General features: G+C 45.6%; 1 protein-coding gene across 3 annotated transcripts in view; it reads left to right on the forward strand.

The window, feature by feature from the left end:
- IGDCC4 (immunoglobulin superfamily DCC subclass member 4) overlaps positions 1 to 16,750 on the forward strand; it is a 189,156-nt gene that overhangs the window by 162,197 nt on the left and 10,209 nt on the right. For all 3 annotated transcript variants that reach the window (XM_063925602.1, XM_063925601.1, XM_063925600.1), the window contains exons 13-17: positions 10,732 to 10,912; positions 10,992 to 11,119; positions 12,894 to 13,064; positions 13,276 to 13,413; positions 14,997 to 15,102. In XM_063925602.1, the coding sequence (XP_063781672.1) occupies positions 10,732 to 10,912; positions 10,992 to 11,119; positions 12,894 to 13,064; positions 13,276 to 13,413; positions 14,997 to 15,102 (724 nt within the window). The remainder of the gene's footprint in view (positions 1 to 10,731; positions 10,913 to 10,991; positions 11,120 to 12,893; positions 13,065 to 13,275; positions 13,414 to 14,996; positions 15,103 to 16,750) is intronic.

Genomic DNA, 16,750 nt, shown 5'->3' on the forward strand with positions numbered 1-16,750 from the left:
TAGCGCCATCATGATGTACAAACCCATGTGCTCTGTAACAACAGGTGCTAGACCAGATAGCTGCGTACAACACGGAACCTCATTTATGCTGCAGGCTGGGAATTTCTCAGCTTTATATATGAGCCCTAATATCTGTTATTTCATAGCACCAATGATTATACAGGACAATCTATACATAAATAATAATTAATAATTAGATTGTAGACTCTTTCCTTAATTTCCTTCTGTTTCAAATTCAGTTTCCTGCATTGTTATCAATATACTATATTGATTGTTTCGATTTCTTTTACATTGCAGAATATAGGGGGTAATTCCAAGTTGATCGCAGCAGGATTTTTGATAGCAATTGGGCGAAACCATGTGCACTGCAGGGGGGGGGGGGGGGGGGGGGCAGATATAACATGTGCAGAAAGAGTTAGATTTGGGTGGGTTATTTTATTTCTGTGCAGGATAAATACTGGCTGCTTTATTTTTACACTGCAAATTAGATTGCAGATTGAACACACCCCACCCAAATCTCTCTCTCTCTGCACATGTTATATCTGCCCCTCCTGCAGTGCACATGGGCCCTCATTCCGAGTTGTTCGCTCGCAAGGCGATTTTAGCAGTATTGCACACGCTAAGCCGCCGCCTACTGGGAGTGAATCTTAGCTTCTTAAAATTGCGAACGAAAGATTCGCAATATTGCGATTACACATCTCGTAGCAGTTTCAGAGTAGCTTCAGACTTACTCGGCATCTGCGATCAGTTCAGTGCTTATCGTTCCTGGTTTGACGTCACAAACACACCCAGCGTTCGCCCAGACACTCCTCCGTTTCTCCAGCCACTCCCGCGTTTTTTCCGGAAACGGTAGCGTTTTTTCCCACACGCCCATAAAACGGCCTGTTTCCGCCCAGTAACACCCATTTCCTGTCAATCACACTACGATCGCCTGAGCGAAGAAAAAGCCGTGAGTAAAAATCCAAACTTCATAGCAAATTTACTTGGCGCAGTCGCAGTGCGGACATTGCGCATGCGCACTAAGCGGAAAAACGCTGCAATGCGAAGAAATTTTCCGAGCGAACGACTCGGAATGACCTCCATGGTTTTGCCCAACTGCTAAAATATTTGCTGCTGCGATCAACTCAGAATTAGGCCCATGTTTGGGCTTCAGAAAAGAAGAATATTATCATTAAATGATATCAGAAAAAGTTAAAGCATGTCTTGTTCCCATTTCTGGATTAATGGATATATTTAGTACACATTTATAATTTAAGTACAAGTCATCTTCTTGTTCATTTCAACCCTTTAATGAGCACTAATATTTCCTGCTATCATTATTGTGCAATGCTTTGGTTATATGAGATGCGCTGTCTCTGGCAGAAGGAAGTTATCACCTGACTTAAGCGCCCTACACACTGGGCGATGGCAGCTATTTGGACGATGAATGATCTGAATGATGATCGTTATCGTCCAAATTGTTTTGCATTCTAAAACGACGGGAAACCAACGATGAACGACCGCAGGAACACACATCGTTCACCGTTGGTGCCTACACACTAAACGATATGAACAATATATCGTTCATTTCTGAGCGATATCGTTCATATCGCCCGCCACCATCGCCAAGTGTGTAGGGCACTTTACTGCATGACATACAGTACCTCTGTAAGCCTCTCACCAGCGGCAGTCACTGCTTCTGTCCGACAGTCACAAAGCACACTGTACAGGGGAAGATGTATCAAGCAGTGAGAAGAGTGGAGAAGTGGACCTGTGCAGAAGTTGCCTATAGCAACAAATCAACATTGAGGTGGCATTTATCAAATGCATTCTGTAAACTGAAAGGTAGTAGTTGATTGGTTACTATGGGCAACTTCTCTAGTGGTCCACTTCTCCACTCTTTTTACTGCTTATCACCCCCATGACACATGCCGCCGGAGCACGATGACTGACAGCGCTGGACATGAATTTACAAGCAGAGAGCTGTGTATATACTATAACATTATGGTAACAAATTGAAAATACAAATGGACATTTGCATTCACGGAGATGTCTTCAAATATCAATACGATACGATACATTTTATTGTCATTATCAAACAAGACTTGACAACGAAATTCGATTTGTACAACACACCAATGATAAAAAGGTAGCACATAGGTATAAAAGAGCATACAATAACAAACTTTAGAGAGATGACACATTATTCACAATGAGTGTTTAGCATGCGCACGGCAGTTGGAAAGAAGCTGTTCCGTAGACGATTTGTGCGTGCCTTCAGTGATCTAAAACGCTTACCTGAGTGCAACTTAGTAAAAAGATAAGCAGACAGGTGGCTAGAATCAGACAGTATACTCCTAGCTCTATTTATCAATCTTGCTGCAAAGAGATCTTTGACAGTCTGCAGCTGGACCCCAATAATTTTACCAGCTGAGCGAACCAAGCGCTCTAACTCTCCTTGCTCATGGGCGGTACAGTTTCCGTACCAGACTATAATTCCATAAGTTAAAACACTCTCAATAGCGCATCTGTAACAATTCATTAACGTACCAACGCCTACACCTGCAACCTTAAGACGGCGAAGGAAAAATAAGCATTGGTGTATCTTTTTACTATTGCCTGAGTATTAACCACCAACGATAAACTGGAGGAAACATGGATGCCTAAGAATTTAAAGGAAGGAACAGCCTGAATATTTAACCCGTTTATAGATACTGGGAGTAGTGAAAAACCACTACCACGCCTAACATCCATCACCAATTTTATCCACATTTAACAGAAGGTGATTAACCTCACTCCAGGCCACCAAATTCTCAATTTCCCAACGATAGCTCGCCTCATTCTCACCAGAAATTAATCCAATGACTGCTATGTCATCCACAAATTTAATAATTTGCACACTATCAGAGGAAGACACGCAATCATTGGTGAATAGCGAGTAAAGAAGAGGGCTTAGTACACAACCTTGTGGGACTCCCGTACTAATAGTTACAATCTTAGACACAAGGCTACCTAATTTTACCTGCTGAGGTCTATTTAATATCAGCGCTTAATAAAGTAAAGGCATGGGAAAAAAAATAAAAAATAAAATAAAAATAAATAAAAAAATAATAAAAAAACAAAACCCTGTCAGACTAAAATAATTTGATTATCAAACATTTAAAAAAAAGGGGATACTATTGGACAATATTCCCCTATGTGCCTCAAATGCCCTATGCATCATAAGCACCTCCAGCAGCATGTTCAAATACATGCTCCTCTGTGTGTCCCCATACATTGCACTATATCACTGCACTATGGCCCTCATTCCGAGTCGTTCGCTCTGTAATTTTCTTCGCATCGCAGCGTTTTTCTGCTTAGTACGCATGCGCAATGTTCGCACTGCGACTGCGCCAAGTAATTTTGCTATGAAGATAGTTTTTCTACTCACGGCTTTTTCTTCTCTCCGGCGAATGTAATGTGATTGACAGGAAATGGGTGTTACTGGGCGGAAACAGGCCGTTTTATGGGCGTGTGGATGAAAACGCTACCGTTTCCGGAAAAAAACGCAGGAGTGGCTGGAGAAACGGAGGAGTGTCTGGGCGAACGCTGGGTGTGTTTGTGACGTCAAACCAGGAACGACAAGCACTGAACTGATCGCAGATGCCGAGTAAGTCTGAAGCTACTCTGAAACTGCTAAGTAGTTTGTAATCGCAATATTGCGAATACATCGTTTGCAATTTTAAGAAGCTAAGATTCACTCCCAGTAGGCGGCGGCTTAGCGTGTGTAACTCTGCTAAAATCGCCTTGCGAGCGAACAACTCGGAATGAGGGCCCATATCATAACACTTCATCACTGCACTACATTCCCCTATCCACTGCACTGCTATACTACATCCCCTTCACGCTGAACTACATCACTACACTACATGCTACACTACATCACTACACTATGGAGGTCATTCCGAGTCGTTCGCTCGGAAAATTTCTTCGCATCGCAGCGTTTTTCCGCTTAGTGCGCATGCGCAATGTCCGCACTGCGACTGCGCCAAGTAAATTTGCTATGAAGTTTGGATTTTTACTCACGGTTTTTTCTTCGCTCAGGCGATCGTAGTGTGATTGACAGGAAATGGGTGTTACTGGGCGGAAACAGGCCGTTTTATGGGCGTGTGGGAAAAAACGCTACCGTTTCCGGGAAAAACGCGGGAGTGGCTGGAGAAACGGAGGAGTGTCTGGGCGAACGCTGGGTGTGTTTGTGACGTCAAACCAGGAACGATAAGCACTGAACTGATCGCAGATGCCGAGTAAGTCTGAAGCTACTCTGAAACTGCTACGAGATGTGTAATCGCAATATTGCGAATCTTTCGTTCTCAATTTTAAGAAGCTAAGATTCACTCCCAGTAGGCGGCGGCTTAGCGTGTGCAATACTGCTAAAATCGCCTTGCGAGCGAACAACTCGGAATGAGGGCCCATATTCCCTTATATGCTACACCACATCAGTGCACTACATGCCCCTGTATACTGCAATACATTACTACACTACATACATCACTACACTACAGGTGAAACTCAGAAAATTTGAATATCGTGCAAAAATTCATTTATTTCAGTAATTCAACTTAAAAGGTGAACTAATATATAGACTCATTACATGCAAAGTGAGATATTTCAAGCCTTTATTTGTTATAATTTTGATGATTGTGACTTACAGTTTAAGAAAACTCCAAATCCAAAACCTCAGAAAATTAGAATAATGTGAAAAGGTTCAACATTGTAGGCTCAAAGTGTCCCACCCTAAACAGCTAATTAATCCAAACCACCTGCAAAGGGTTCCTGAAACTTTAAATGGTCTCTCAGTCTGGTTCAGTACAATTCACAATCATAGGGAAGACTGCTGACATGAAAGTTGTGCACAAAACCATCATTGACACCCTCCACAAGGAGAGAAAGCCCGAAAGGGAAATTGCAAAAGAAGTTGGATGTTCTCAAAGTGCTGTATTAAAGCACATTAATAAATGTAGAAGAAAAAGGTGTACAAGCAGCAGGGATGACCGCAGCCTAGAGAGGATTGTCAGGAAAAGGCCATTCAAAAGTGTGGGGAAGCTTCACAAGGAGTGGACTGAGGCTGGAATTAGTGTATCAAGAGCCACCACACACAGACGGATCCTGGACATGGGCTTCAAATGTCGTATTCCCCTTGTCAAGCCACTCCTGAACAACAAACAACGTCAGAAGCGTCTTACTGGGCTAAAGAAAAAAATAACTAGTCTGTTGCTCAGTGGTCCAAAGTCCTCTTTTCTGATGAGAGCAAATTTTGCATCTCATTTGGAAACCAAGGTCCCAGAGTATGGAGGAAGAATGGAGAGGCACACAATCCAAGATGCTTGAAGTCCAGTGTGAAGTTTCCACAGTCTGTGTTGATTTTGGGAGCCATGTCATCTGCTGGTGTTGGGCCACTGTGCTTTATTAAGTCCAGAGTCAACGCAGCCGTCTACTAGGACATTTTAGAGCACTTCATGCTTCCTTCAGCAGACAAGCTTTATGGAGATGCTGACTTTATTTTCCAGCAGGACTCGGCACCTGCCCACACTGCCAAAAGTACCAAAACCTGGTTCAATGATTGTGGGATAACTGTGCTGGATTGGCCAGCAACCTCGCCTGACACGATCCCCATAGAGAATCTATGGGGCATTGCCAAAGGAAAGATGAGGGACATGAGACCGAACAATGCAGAAGAGCTGAAGGCCGCTATTGAAACATCCTGGTCTTCCATAACACCTCAACAGTGCCACAGGCTGATAGAATCCATGCCATGCCGCATTGAGGCATTAATTCATGCAAAAGGGGCCCAAACCAATTACTGAGTACATATGCATGATTATACTTTTCAGAGGGACGACATTTCTGTATTCAAAATCCTTTTTTTATTGATTTTGTGTAATATTCTAATTTTCTGAGATTTTGGATTTGGTGTTTTCTTAAGCTGTAAGCCACAATCATCAAAATTATAACAAATGAAGGCTTGAAATATCTCACTTTGCATGTAATGAGTCTTTATACTATATTAGTTTCACCTTTTAAGTTGAATTACTGAAATAAATGAACAATATTCTAATTTTCTGAGTTTCACCTGTACATATAAGCTACACCATATCCCCCCATCTGGGAGACAAAGCAGAGGTTAATACTGCTAACTGGGAGCACAGTGCCGATAATAAAGCATGTCTTTAAACTCACCACAAAGCTGCTGTAGTGATACTCAGTGAGAGGTGGAGTTTGTGGAGGCTCTTAGGGGGTAATTCAGAGTTGATCGCAGCAGTAAATTTGTTAGCAGTTGGGCAAAACCATGTGCACTGCAGGGGGGGGGGGGGGGCAGATATAACATTAGCAGAGAGAGTTAGATTTGGGTGGATTATTTTGTTTCTGTGCAGGGTAAATACTGGCTGCTTTATTTTTACACTGCAATTTAGATTTCCGTTTGAACACACCCCACCCAAATCTAACTCTCTCTGCACATGTTATATCTGCCCCCCCTGCAGTGCACATGGTTTTGCCCAACTGCTAACAAATTTGCTGCTGTGATCAACTCTGAATTACAGTAGGCCTTAATTTCCACTGTCAAGTGGATAGCTAGCAAAGTGAACCTTTGATTTCTGTAACATCGGTGACTGCACCTGTTAGCAAGCATAAGCCTGGGGCAGTGTGGTGTACCCTGCAGCTTGTTATCGGTTGGTGCTGGGCAGGCAGCCGGGATCATAGCCTGCTGCAAAACACAGCACCAAAAGCTAGCTTCTATAGCTTGTATGGTGCACCGCACGCTAGTCGCAGAACTGCATGGCAAAGAAGAGAGTTTAAGGGGTATATTCAATTAAGGTCGAAACTGCCTTCTTGTCGAAAAGACGGCAGTTTTCGACTTTTTCAGGTCGGAAGGGTTTCCGACCTATTCAGTCCCCAGCATTTTTTATTCGACAAGTCGGGGAATTCGACTTGTTGAACAGTAGTCATGGGCAAAGTGATTCACTGAACTGAGTTGAGACACATGACTCAGTTCAGTAAAGTGTCTCTAGTCAGTGTCTCGGCACATGAGTCATGACTCATTTGTACTGGAATGTATTGCAGAGACTGCACATGAATCAGTGAGTTGCCAGTGCTGGAGGATCAGTGCTGGACTCATGGAGGGAGTTATTCAGCTGCAGTGATTGTGCAGTGTATCTGGGGGAGGCAGCTGCTTATGCACTGATTGTTAATCTGTAATATATTAACATAGATTCACTGTTATGTTGATATATTATTAATAACCACTTATTGCACACTAGTTACAGAATATGCACATTACTTCTGGCTGAGGAGAGAAAGCTTAATAGCCATGAAACACATCATTCAGTCTGTAACTAAACCAAATAAAAACATTTTTTTTTTAATTTGCATACTTTGCTAATTAGATAATTTTAGGTGGGTTTGTATTTATTATATTATCCACTATCTAGCCTCCAGGGAGTTTGCCACCCACAATACCATTGAGCAGGAACAGTGAGTTGAGAACACTGAGCTGAGAGCCCTGTACCACAGGGGCTCCACCTCCTGCAGGCTTATGCTGCATGAATCAGATCCATCCACTGAGTCTACACCAGGGGTGGGGAACCTTTTTTCTACCGAGGGCCATTTGGATATTTATAAAATCCTTCGGGGGCCATACAAAAATTCTCAACTTAAAAAATTACCCTGCCCCCCAGTAGGTCTGCCCCTTAGAGGTACGCCGGAGGCGCGCACGCGCCAAAAAAATGGGTGTGGCCAGTTAAAATGGGACGTGATACACATATGCCCCCAATAGTGCGGTGCCAGATCCACAATTGCCCCCACAGTGCCAGGTATACAAATGCCCCCACAGTGCCAGGTATACAAATGCCCCTCACAGTGCCAGGTATACAAATGCCCCCACAGTGCCAGGTATACAAATGCCCCCACAGTGCCAGGTATACAAATGCCCCCACAGTGCCAGGTATACAAATGCCATACAAATGCCCCCACAGTGCCAGGTATACAAATGCCCCCACAGTGCCAGGTATACAAATGCCCCTCAGTGCCAGGTATACAGATGTCCCCACAGTGCCAGGTATACAAATGCCCCTCACAGTGCCAGGTATACAAATGCCCCTCACAGTGCCAGGTATACAGATGCCCCCACAGTGCCAGGTATACAAATGCCCCTCACAGTGCCAGGTATACAGATGTCCCCACAGTGCCAGGTATACAAATGCCCCCACAGTGCCAGGTATACAAATGTCCCCACAGTGCCAGGTTTACAAATGTCTCCCACAGTGTCAGGTATACAAATGTCCCCACAGTGCCAGGTATACAAATGTCCCCACAGTGCCAGGTTTACAAATGTCCCCACAGTGCCAGCTATACAGATGCCCGATGCCCTCCCCCCTCCGTGCTACTTACCGTGGGACACGGAGGAGAGCGCGGCTGTCGTGTGGGAGCGGCGGCGTGTAGTACTTCAAACCAGCCGCCGGTTCGAGAGCCAATCAGAGCTCGCGGACCGGCAGCCGCGGCTCCTGATTGGCTGCCGGTCCGCGAGCTCTGATTGGCTCACGGACCGGCGGCTGGTTTGAAATACTACACGCCGCCGCTCCCACTTCACAGCCGCGCTCTCCTCCGTCTCCCTGTTCTGACAGCTGAGACACGCTGCCGCCGGACTGAGCGGCAGCGTGTCTCACTGACACCAGCTGGTGGGCCGGACCAAACGGCTTCGCGGGCCGGAGGTTCCCCACCCCTGGTCTACACAGTGTACAACTGTCTCAACTCACTGGCAGACTCAGGATGAATCATGATTCATGACATGACTCAGGCACAGCAGCACAGCACTCACTGACTGGTGAGTCGTGACTGCTCCCTCCCCCCTCCCACTGGGTGTCACCTGGTATAGCCTCTGGCCAATCACAGCTAAAGACACACAGCAGAACACACTGACTGAAGGACACACTGAGTTTCCTCCCTCTGGCTGAGAGAGGCTGCTGCTGCAGCTGTCTCGACTCATTAAACAGTGAGTGACTCGAATCATTCACACTTCCTGATGATTCGAGTCACTGTGTTGAGACAGTGAGTCAGTAGCCATCTCTATTGAACAGTACGCGAATTGGCGGTATAGCTGCCGATTCACGTGCTTCTGACGGAAACGGGGCCAAATTCGACAGGTTTTGGTCCCGTTTCCGACCATCTCAGTTCGACTTAAAAAAAAGTTGAACTGAGATGAGGGACCTAAGAGGAGGAGAGGGGGGAGAGCCGCAGGCAGACGGGGGTTAACAGCGCTACAGCACAGCGCTGCAGGAGGATGTGGCACAGCCGTCAGAGCTCACGGCAGCGTCCACCCGGCTCCAGCAAGTGAGGTCCCGCTTGCTGGAGCCGGGTGGATGCTGCCATGAGCTCTGGCGGCTGTGCCACATCCTCCTGCAGTGCTGCTGTCCCCCGTCTGCCCGTGGTTGTCCCCCGTCTGCCCGCGGCACTCCCCCCTCTCCGGTCCCTCATCTCAATTCGACTTTTTTAAAGTTGATTTGAGATGGGCATTGAATAGCCCTTGTCGGATCCATTCTGACAAATGCATGTCGGAATGGATCCGACCTCAATTGAATATACCCTTAAGACAGTAGCCAGTATAGGAGAGATCCTAGGTACTGGAGCTCACCCGCACAGCATCGGAGCCCGCTCCGGGCAGGCAGGTGGGTCAGAGACACTGTCCTGAGAGCTGTCTGCTTTCTCACTGGAGCAGCACAGCACTGCTGGTAAAAGGGAAAAAAAAGCCCTGCTCCTCTGTAACTCCTCAGCGCCCCCTCAAATCCTGCACCTGGGGCACATGCCCCCTTAGCTGCACCCCCAGTCAGTCACGATGGATCGGGCAGTGTGTATGCACTACACAATGCCCGATCCGTCTATAGATATATCTGCAGATCCATTGTGTACCCACCATTAGGACCATGCCTTGTGCAGCCCAGCCAGCCTCCATGTAACAGTGGTCATGCCTATAATATGGTATCCCAGGCCCCTTTTGACCCTAGAAAATCAGGACTGTCCATCTGTAATCAGCAATATTAACAAGAAATACATTCCTTTGTTGTTTGAGATATATATGATGTGTATATACAGGTTGTCTTCTGCATCCAAAATGCAGCCAAAGGGCAGAGCCTCCCATTGTTGTAACCTGTGTGGGAGGGCGTTTCTCGCCCAATCAGCTGTGGACTGAGTGTGATAGACCTGCCACTAACCCAATGAGAGCTCCTAGCTACGCCCAGCGTTAGAGACAGGCACAGAGTCACAGATCTGGGCTATTATATAGGAGATATATATATGAATTTTTGAAACAAATATATATATACCGTAGTTTAAACCGATGCCTATAATCTTAAGTACTTCATATAGGTTCTAAACCTAGACTTTATAGTTGCATGATATTTTGGGTCTTGCTAACAGGAGACTCAGTGAGAGGTGCAGCTGTCAGTTCATTCCACTTATTGATTTGGCGTGGGATAAGGTATTTTTGGTAAATATAAACTATATATATATATATATATATATATCATATAGAACAGAGGTGCACTCACCTGGGACTTCTCATGAAGAATTCGTAGAGTTTTTTTATTCACATATCACCATTACAGTGTCATAGGTTGACATTTCAGTTAGCGAATGTAACCTTCATCAGGACATGGTGCATCAGCCAAGATTATATCTACATATATATAATCTACACAATATATTTTTCTACTTCTGCTGCAGACCTCATAGCCTACAAGATCCCACCACTGCCGCCCAGCCATATTCAGGTGGAACCTAACAGCTCCACGTCAATGTGGGTTAGATGGAGAAGGCCCATAATAAGCAGCAAAATTGTGAACTACACTGTGCGCTGTGGACCATGGGGTGCCAAGAATGCCTCACAATTCACTTATCACAGCAGGTAACAAGAGCCTCCAAATGTTCCTTCTTCATCCTTCATTCAGAACTATGAACATAACTCACACATTGTATATTTGCAGTGTCTCAGAAGAGATTCTGATAAGTGGTCTGAAACCATATACCAGGTATGAGTTTGCAGTTCAGACCAATTCAGCCGGAGTTGATGGGCCCTATAATAACATTGTGGAAAAGATGACACTTCCAGATAGTGAGTAAGAGACAGTAACCAGTCACAGCCTTCCTGTTTCATTTCTGTATTCATCTACATCATAACGTCACAGTGCGAGAAAAGGGCCTGGCACCATGTCCCAAATCTCATCCCTTTAAGAAATTAAGATTACGATATTATATACTGTATTTGTCATTATTCCAGTGTGGGCAGATCAGGATTAACATTATGTGTCCCTCAAACACCAATTTTTCTGTGGCTCCCCAGTAGTTAAATAGTTTTCTTTGTTTCTTACCTCTATGGGGTATATTCAATTGAAGTCGGATCCATTCCGACATTCATATGTCAGAATGGATCCGACCTGGGATATTCAATGCTATCTCAATTCGACTTTTAGATGCGGGAGGGGAGACGGGGGAGAGCAGCGATACAGCAGCGACTATATAGCCGCTGCTGTAGCGCTGCTCTCCCCCGTCTCGCTTGCTGGAGCCGGGTGGACGCTGCTGTGAACAACGGCTGTGACACATCCTCCGGCGCTGCTCTCCTCGTCTCCGGCGCGGCTCTCCCCGTATCCGGCGCTGCTCTCCCCATCTCACTTCGACTTTTTTTTAAAGTCGAATTGAGATGGTCGAAAGCACGTGGATCGGCAGCTATTCCATCGATCCACGTGCTTTTTGATAAGTCGAATTCCTCAACTTGTCGAAAAAATTTGGAGTTAGATTGAATAGGTCGGAACCCCTTCTGACCTAAAAAAGTTGAAAACTGCCGTCTTTTTGACAGACGGCAGCTTTTGACTTCAATTGAATATACCCCTATGTGTTTTATTTGTTTAAAATAAACACAATTACATACTGTTGCTATATTAACCTGCCAGTATAATTTTGGAATGTAGGAGAAAACGGAGTATCCAAGGGAAACCCACACAAACCCGGGGAGAACATATTGGGGTGTATTAAATTATTGTCTGAAACTGACGTCTTGTCGGAAAGATGACAGTTTCCACCAGGTTTAGGTCTGAAGGGGTTCCGACCTATTCAATGTGACCCCTTTTTTTCTGACAAGTCGGGAAATCTGACTTGTCAGAAGCCTGTCGGAATGCACGCTGATCAGCGGTTTAAGCTGCTGATCCATGTGTATTGTCGGAAGCGCGGCCAAACCCGACAGGTTTTAGCCCAGTTTCCGACAATGTCAATCCGACTTTAAACAAAGTCGGATTGCCATTGTTGGGAACGGGCCAAACCTGTCGGGTTTGGCCAGTCATCGAATACACTCATGTCGGATCCTTTCCATCGGAAAGGATCCAACATGAATTGAATACCCCTCATAGGGGGAGAATTCAATTGTTGTTCACCCCAGCTGCCAGTAGTTGGTGTGAGCTGAAATGTGCAAAAACTCTGTGGTTTGGGCGCTTAAATGTTTAAGCACTCTAACCAAGACTTTCGATGGGTTTGCCTGCTCTGCATGGCTAAACCCAGTACTAATGAGTGCGCACACCAGGCATTCGTGCCCAACGAGGGAAACAATTGAATAGCTCCTGTAGGAACTCATTACTTTGGGCGCCCACAAGACAACTGGATTCCCCCCATAGACTCCACACAGAAAGAGTCCTGGTTGGAATCAAGCCATGACCTGTATGTAATCCTCTCATAGGATGAGCTGACCATATACATCCTAAATACAGTCAGTGTGTCGTCTTATCCTTCATTTGTAGTAGAGACACATTTTAGGGAGTCACTGGCATCAGCAATGTCACTCTGTCCCTGTGCTCCATTAAATTGCAGACAACGCTCCTAATTTATGACTCTTCCTAAAGGGCCTTCATCCCCACCTGCTGACCTGGTGCTGCAGCCTGTGTCACAGTATTCAGTTCAGGTGCATTGGCGACCGCCTCTGGAGTCTAATGGAATAATTGTGCAGTATCTGATTCTGTACACTGTCAACCGAAGCCACCCGGATGAAATGTGGTCTATTTTGACCAAGGAAGGTAAGACCTCCATGTGTTGGAATAAGTATCTACAGTATATGGTATGGTATAAGCATCTAAAGAAACGTCTCTTTTATATAGATTTTTTTAAACTATAAACTGTTATATCGTCTTGATACTTATAATATCTATATGTTGTATTGTGCTAAGTACCAGGGCGGGAGCAGTCCACGTGTTTGTGCCAGCAATGAATTATGTTGTTTCTTTACAGGAAATATTTTCAGTACGGAAGTTGAGAATTTGCAAAGTGGAACCAAATATTACTTCAAGATGGGAGCCAAGACAGAGTCAGGATGGGGGCCCTATTCTAGTGTGCTATCAGTAGAGACTTTGCCTCCACGCCCACCAGGTACAAAATATCAGATCTTTTTCTGATACAGTCAGACAATACAGCTACTACAACTGTCAGATAACAACCTATAGCAACATTGTTCATCTACATGCATATAATCCCTATACACACACATTTAAAATTTGTACATTGCTTCAGTGGGGATGTTAGGGTCAGGCTGCAGGAGGGAGGGTTAGGGTCAGGCTGCGTGTAAGGAGGGTTAGGGTCAGGCTGCAGGAGGGAGGGCTAGGGCCAGGCTGCGTGTAAGGAGGGTTAGGGTCAGGCTGTAGGAGGGAGGGTTAGGGTCAGGCTGCAGGAGGGAGGGTTAGGGTCAGGCTGTGTGTAAGGAGGGTTAGGGTCAGGCTGCAGGAGGGAGGGTTAGGGTCAGGCTGCGTGTAAGGAGGGTTAGGGTCAGGCTGCAGGAGGGAGGGTTAGGGTCAGGCTGCGTGTAAGGAGGGTTAGGGTCAGGCTGCAGGAGGGAGGGTTAGGGTCAGGCTGCGTGTAAGGAGGGTTAGGGTCAGGCTGCAGGAGGGAGGGTTAGGGTCAGGCTGCGTGTAAGGAGGGTTAGGGTCAGGCTGCAGGAGGGAGGGTTAGGGTCAGGCTGCGTGTAAGGAGGGTTAGGGAGGGTAGGGATTAGGGGTAGTATACTTACCAAGTAGGTGTGGGGATCCTGAGCATCGGGGTGCCGCTGTCAGTATTCTGACTCCATCCTACAGCATTGCAGTATCATTCCTCTGTAGGGGAAAGCGTATGATCTGGTGGTGCTGTTGGTGGAGATGGATTGATTTATTAAACTCTTCATATATACATAGGATACATACAGTACAATCATATAAATATCAAGGACACTTAGCTACCAAGCTGTTGTGCCCAGTATTGCATGTGCATTTGTTTTTGTTTAGTTTTATTCTCTCTCTCTTCCCCCTCCCTCTTTCTCTCCCTCCCCCTCTGTCCTCCGTCCCCTCTCTTTCTTCCTGCCTTCCCTCTCTCTCTCTGTCTCCCACTTCCCCTCTCTCCTCCCTCTCTCTCTCGCTGTCTCTTTCTCCTTTCCCACTCTCCCTTACTCCCCTGCGCCCCCCTCTCTCTTTCACTCTCTAGCTCTCTCTTTCTCATTAATATTCCCCACTGGCTTTTGCTGTCACAATTTCTCCCCCGCCAGTGCTGACTATCAAACTTGCTCACCCACTAGCACTTGCTTTTAAACTTGATGATTCGCACCCGCAATATCATCGCGACTAATTGGATCGACCCCTTAATCTGTGACCGTGTGCCCCTGTGATGATGTATTTTTTGTTCTCCAAGTGAAATGTTATTATGGATTAGTTAATTCACAGTATTAGGGTCATGTTGCGTGAAAATAATTGACAATTGTTAACATGGGTGTAACAAACTCTGCAGTTTAGTTTCAGTTGATTAATTATTGTTGTTTTTAATTGTCTATCTTCCAGAATAGACAATTAATTTATTAGCTAGGCATGCTTCCATATTCTCTTGAAAATCATTGGTGTCTAATCAATGGGAAATGCAACCATTCTTCATAATCATAACTTACTGGTTCTAGAGGCTGTTTACTAGTGCACACCCAATTATGTCCCCTGCAGATGTCCTAGACATGAACTCCGTAACTGGGATCATTGTCGGGGTCTGCCTGTGTCTGCTGTGCCTCCTCCTCTGTATGTGTGCAAGTTTCCAGCAGGGCAAACAGAGGTGAGCCAATCACAGTGTATTACTTCTGAAAACTACATATCTATAGAGGTTTGGAAATAATTACCAAAATAGACCTAGCTGTCGGCATTCATTGTACTTGTATCAGGTTTATGGAGAATCAGATAAAAGGCAGGCAGGGACACACATGTAAGGAGTTGGCATTGATATATAAATATATCTTGTTATACAGGTGAAACTCAGAAATGTAGAATATCGTGCAAAAGTTAATTTATTTCAGTAATTCAACTGAAAAGTTGAAACTAATATAGTATAGAGACTCATTACATGCAAAGTGAGATATTCCAAGCCTTTATTTGTTATAATTTTGATGATTGTGGCTTACAGTTTAAAATAACCCCAAATCCAAAATCTCAAAAATTAGAATATTACATAAAATCAATAAAAAAAGGATTCTAAATACAGAAAGGTCGTCCCTCTGAAAAGTATAATCATGCATATGTACTCAGTACTTGGTTTGGGCCCCTTTTGCATGAATTAATGCCTCAATGCGGCGTGGCATGGATTCTATCAGCCTGTGGCACTGCTGAGGTGTTATGGAAGACCAGGATGTTTCAATAGCGGCCTTCAGCTCTTCTGCATTGTTCGGTCTCATGTCTCTCATCTTTCTCTTGGCAATGCCCCATAGTTTCTCTAACGTCCTAGAGGATGCTGGGGACTCCGTAAGGACCATGGGGATAGACGGGCTCCGCAGGAGACATGGGCACTTTAAGAAAAACTTTAGGTCTGGGTGTGCACTGGCTCCTCCCTTTATGCCCCTCCTCTAGACCTCAGTTTGATACTGTGCCCAGAGGAGATGGGTGCACTTCAGGGAGCTCTCCTGAGCTTCCTGACAGAAAGTATATTTGTTAGGTTTTTTATTTTCATGGAGCCTGCTGGCAACAGACTCCCTGCATCGAGGGACTGAGGGGAGAGAATCAGACCTACTTCTGTGAGTTTCAAGGCTCTGCTTCTTAGGCTACTGGACACCATTAGCTCCAGAGGGATCGGTACGCAGGTCTCACCCTCGCCGTCCGTCCCAGAGCCGCGCCACCGTCCCCCTCGCAGAGCCGGAAGATAGAAGCCGGGTGAGTATGAGAAGAAAAGAAGACTTCAGAGGCGGCAGAAGACTTCATGATCTTCACTGAGGTAACGCACAGCAGTAAAGCTGTGCGCCATTGCTCCCATACACCTCACACACGGCAGTCACTGTAAGGGTGCAGGGCGCAGGGGGGGGCGCCCTGGGCATCATATAGACCTCTTTTGGCACAAATAAGTATATATACAGCTGGGCACTGTGTGTATATATATATATATATATATATAAGAGCCCCCGCCAAATTTTGAGATTTTAAGCGGGACAGAAGCCCGCCGCCGAGGGGGCGGGGCTTCTCCCTCAGCACTCACCAGCGCCATTTTTCTCCACAGCACCGCTGAGAGGAAGCTCCCCGGACTCTCCCCTGCTTATACCACGGTAAACAGAGGGTTTTAAAGAAGAGGGGGGGGGCACAAAATTAGGCGCATATTGTATATAAAAACAGCGCTATCTGGGTAAACATAAAATTATTGTGTTTTTTTTCCTGGGTCATACAGCGCTGGGGTGTGTGCTGGCATACTCTCTCTCTGTCTCTCCAAAGGGCCTGGTTGGGAA

Source organism: Pseudophryne corroboree, chromosome 6, assembly GCF_028390025.1.
Source record: "Pseudophryne corroboree isolate aPseCor3 chromosome 6, aPseCor3.hap2, whole genome shotgun sequence".
Classification (NCBI taxonomy): domain Eukaryota; kingdom Metazoa; phylum Chordata; class Amphibia; order Anura; family Myobatrachidae; genus Pseudophryne; species Pseudophryne corroboree.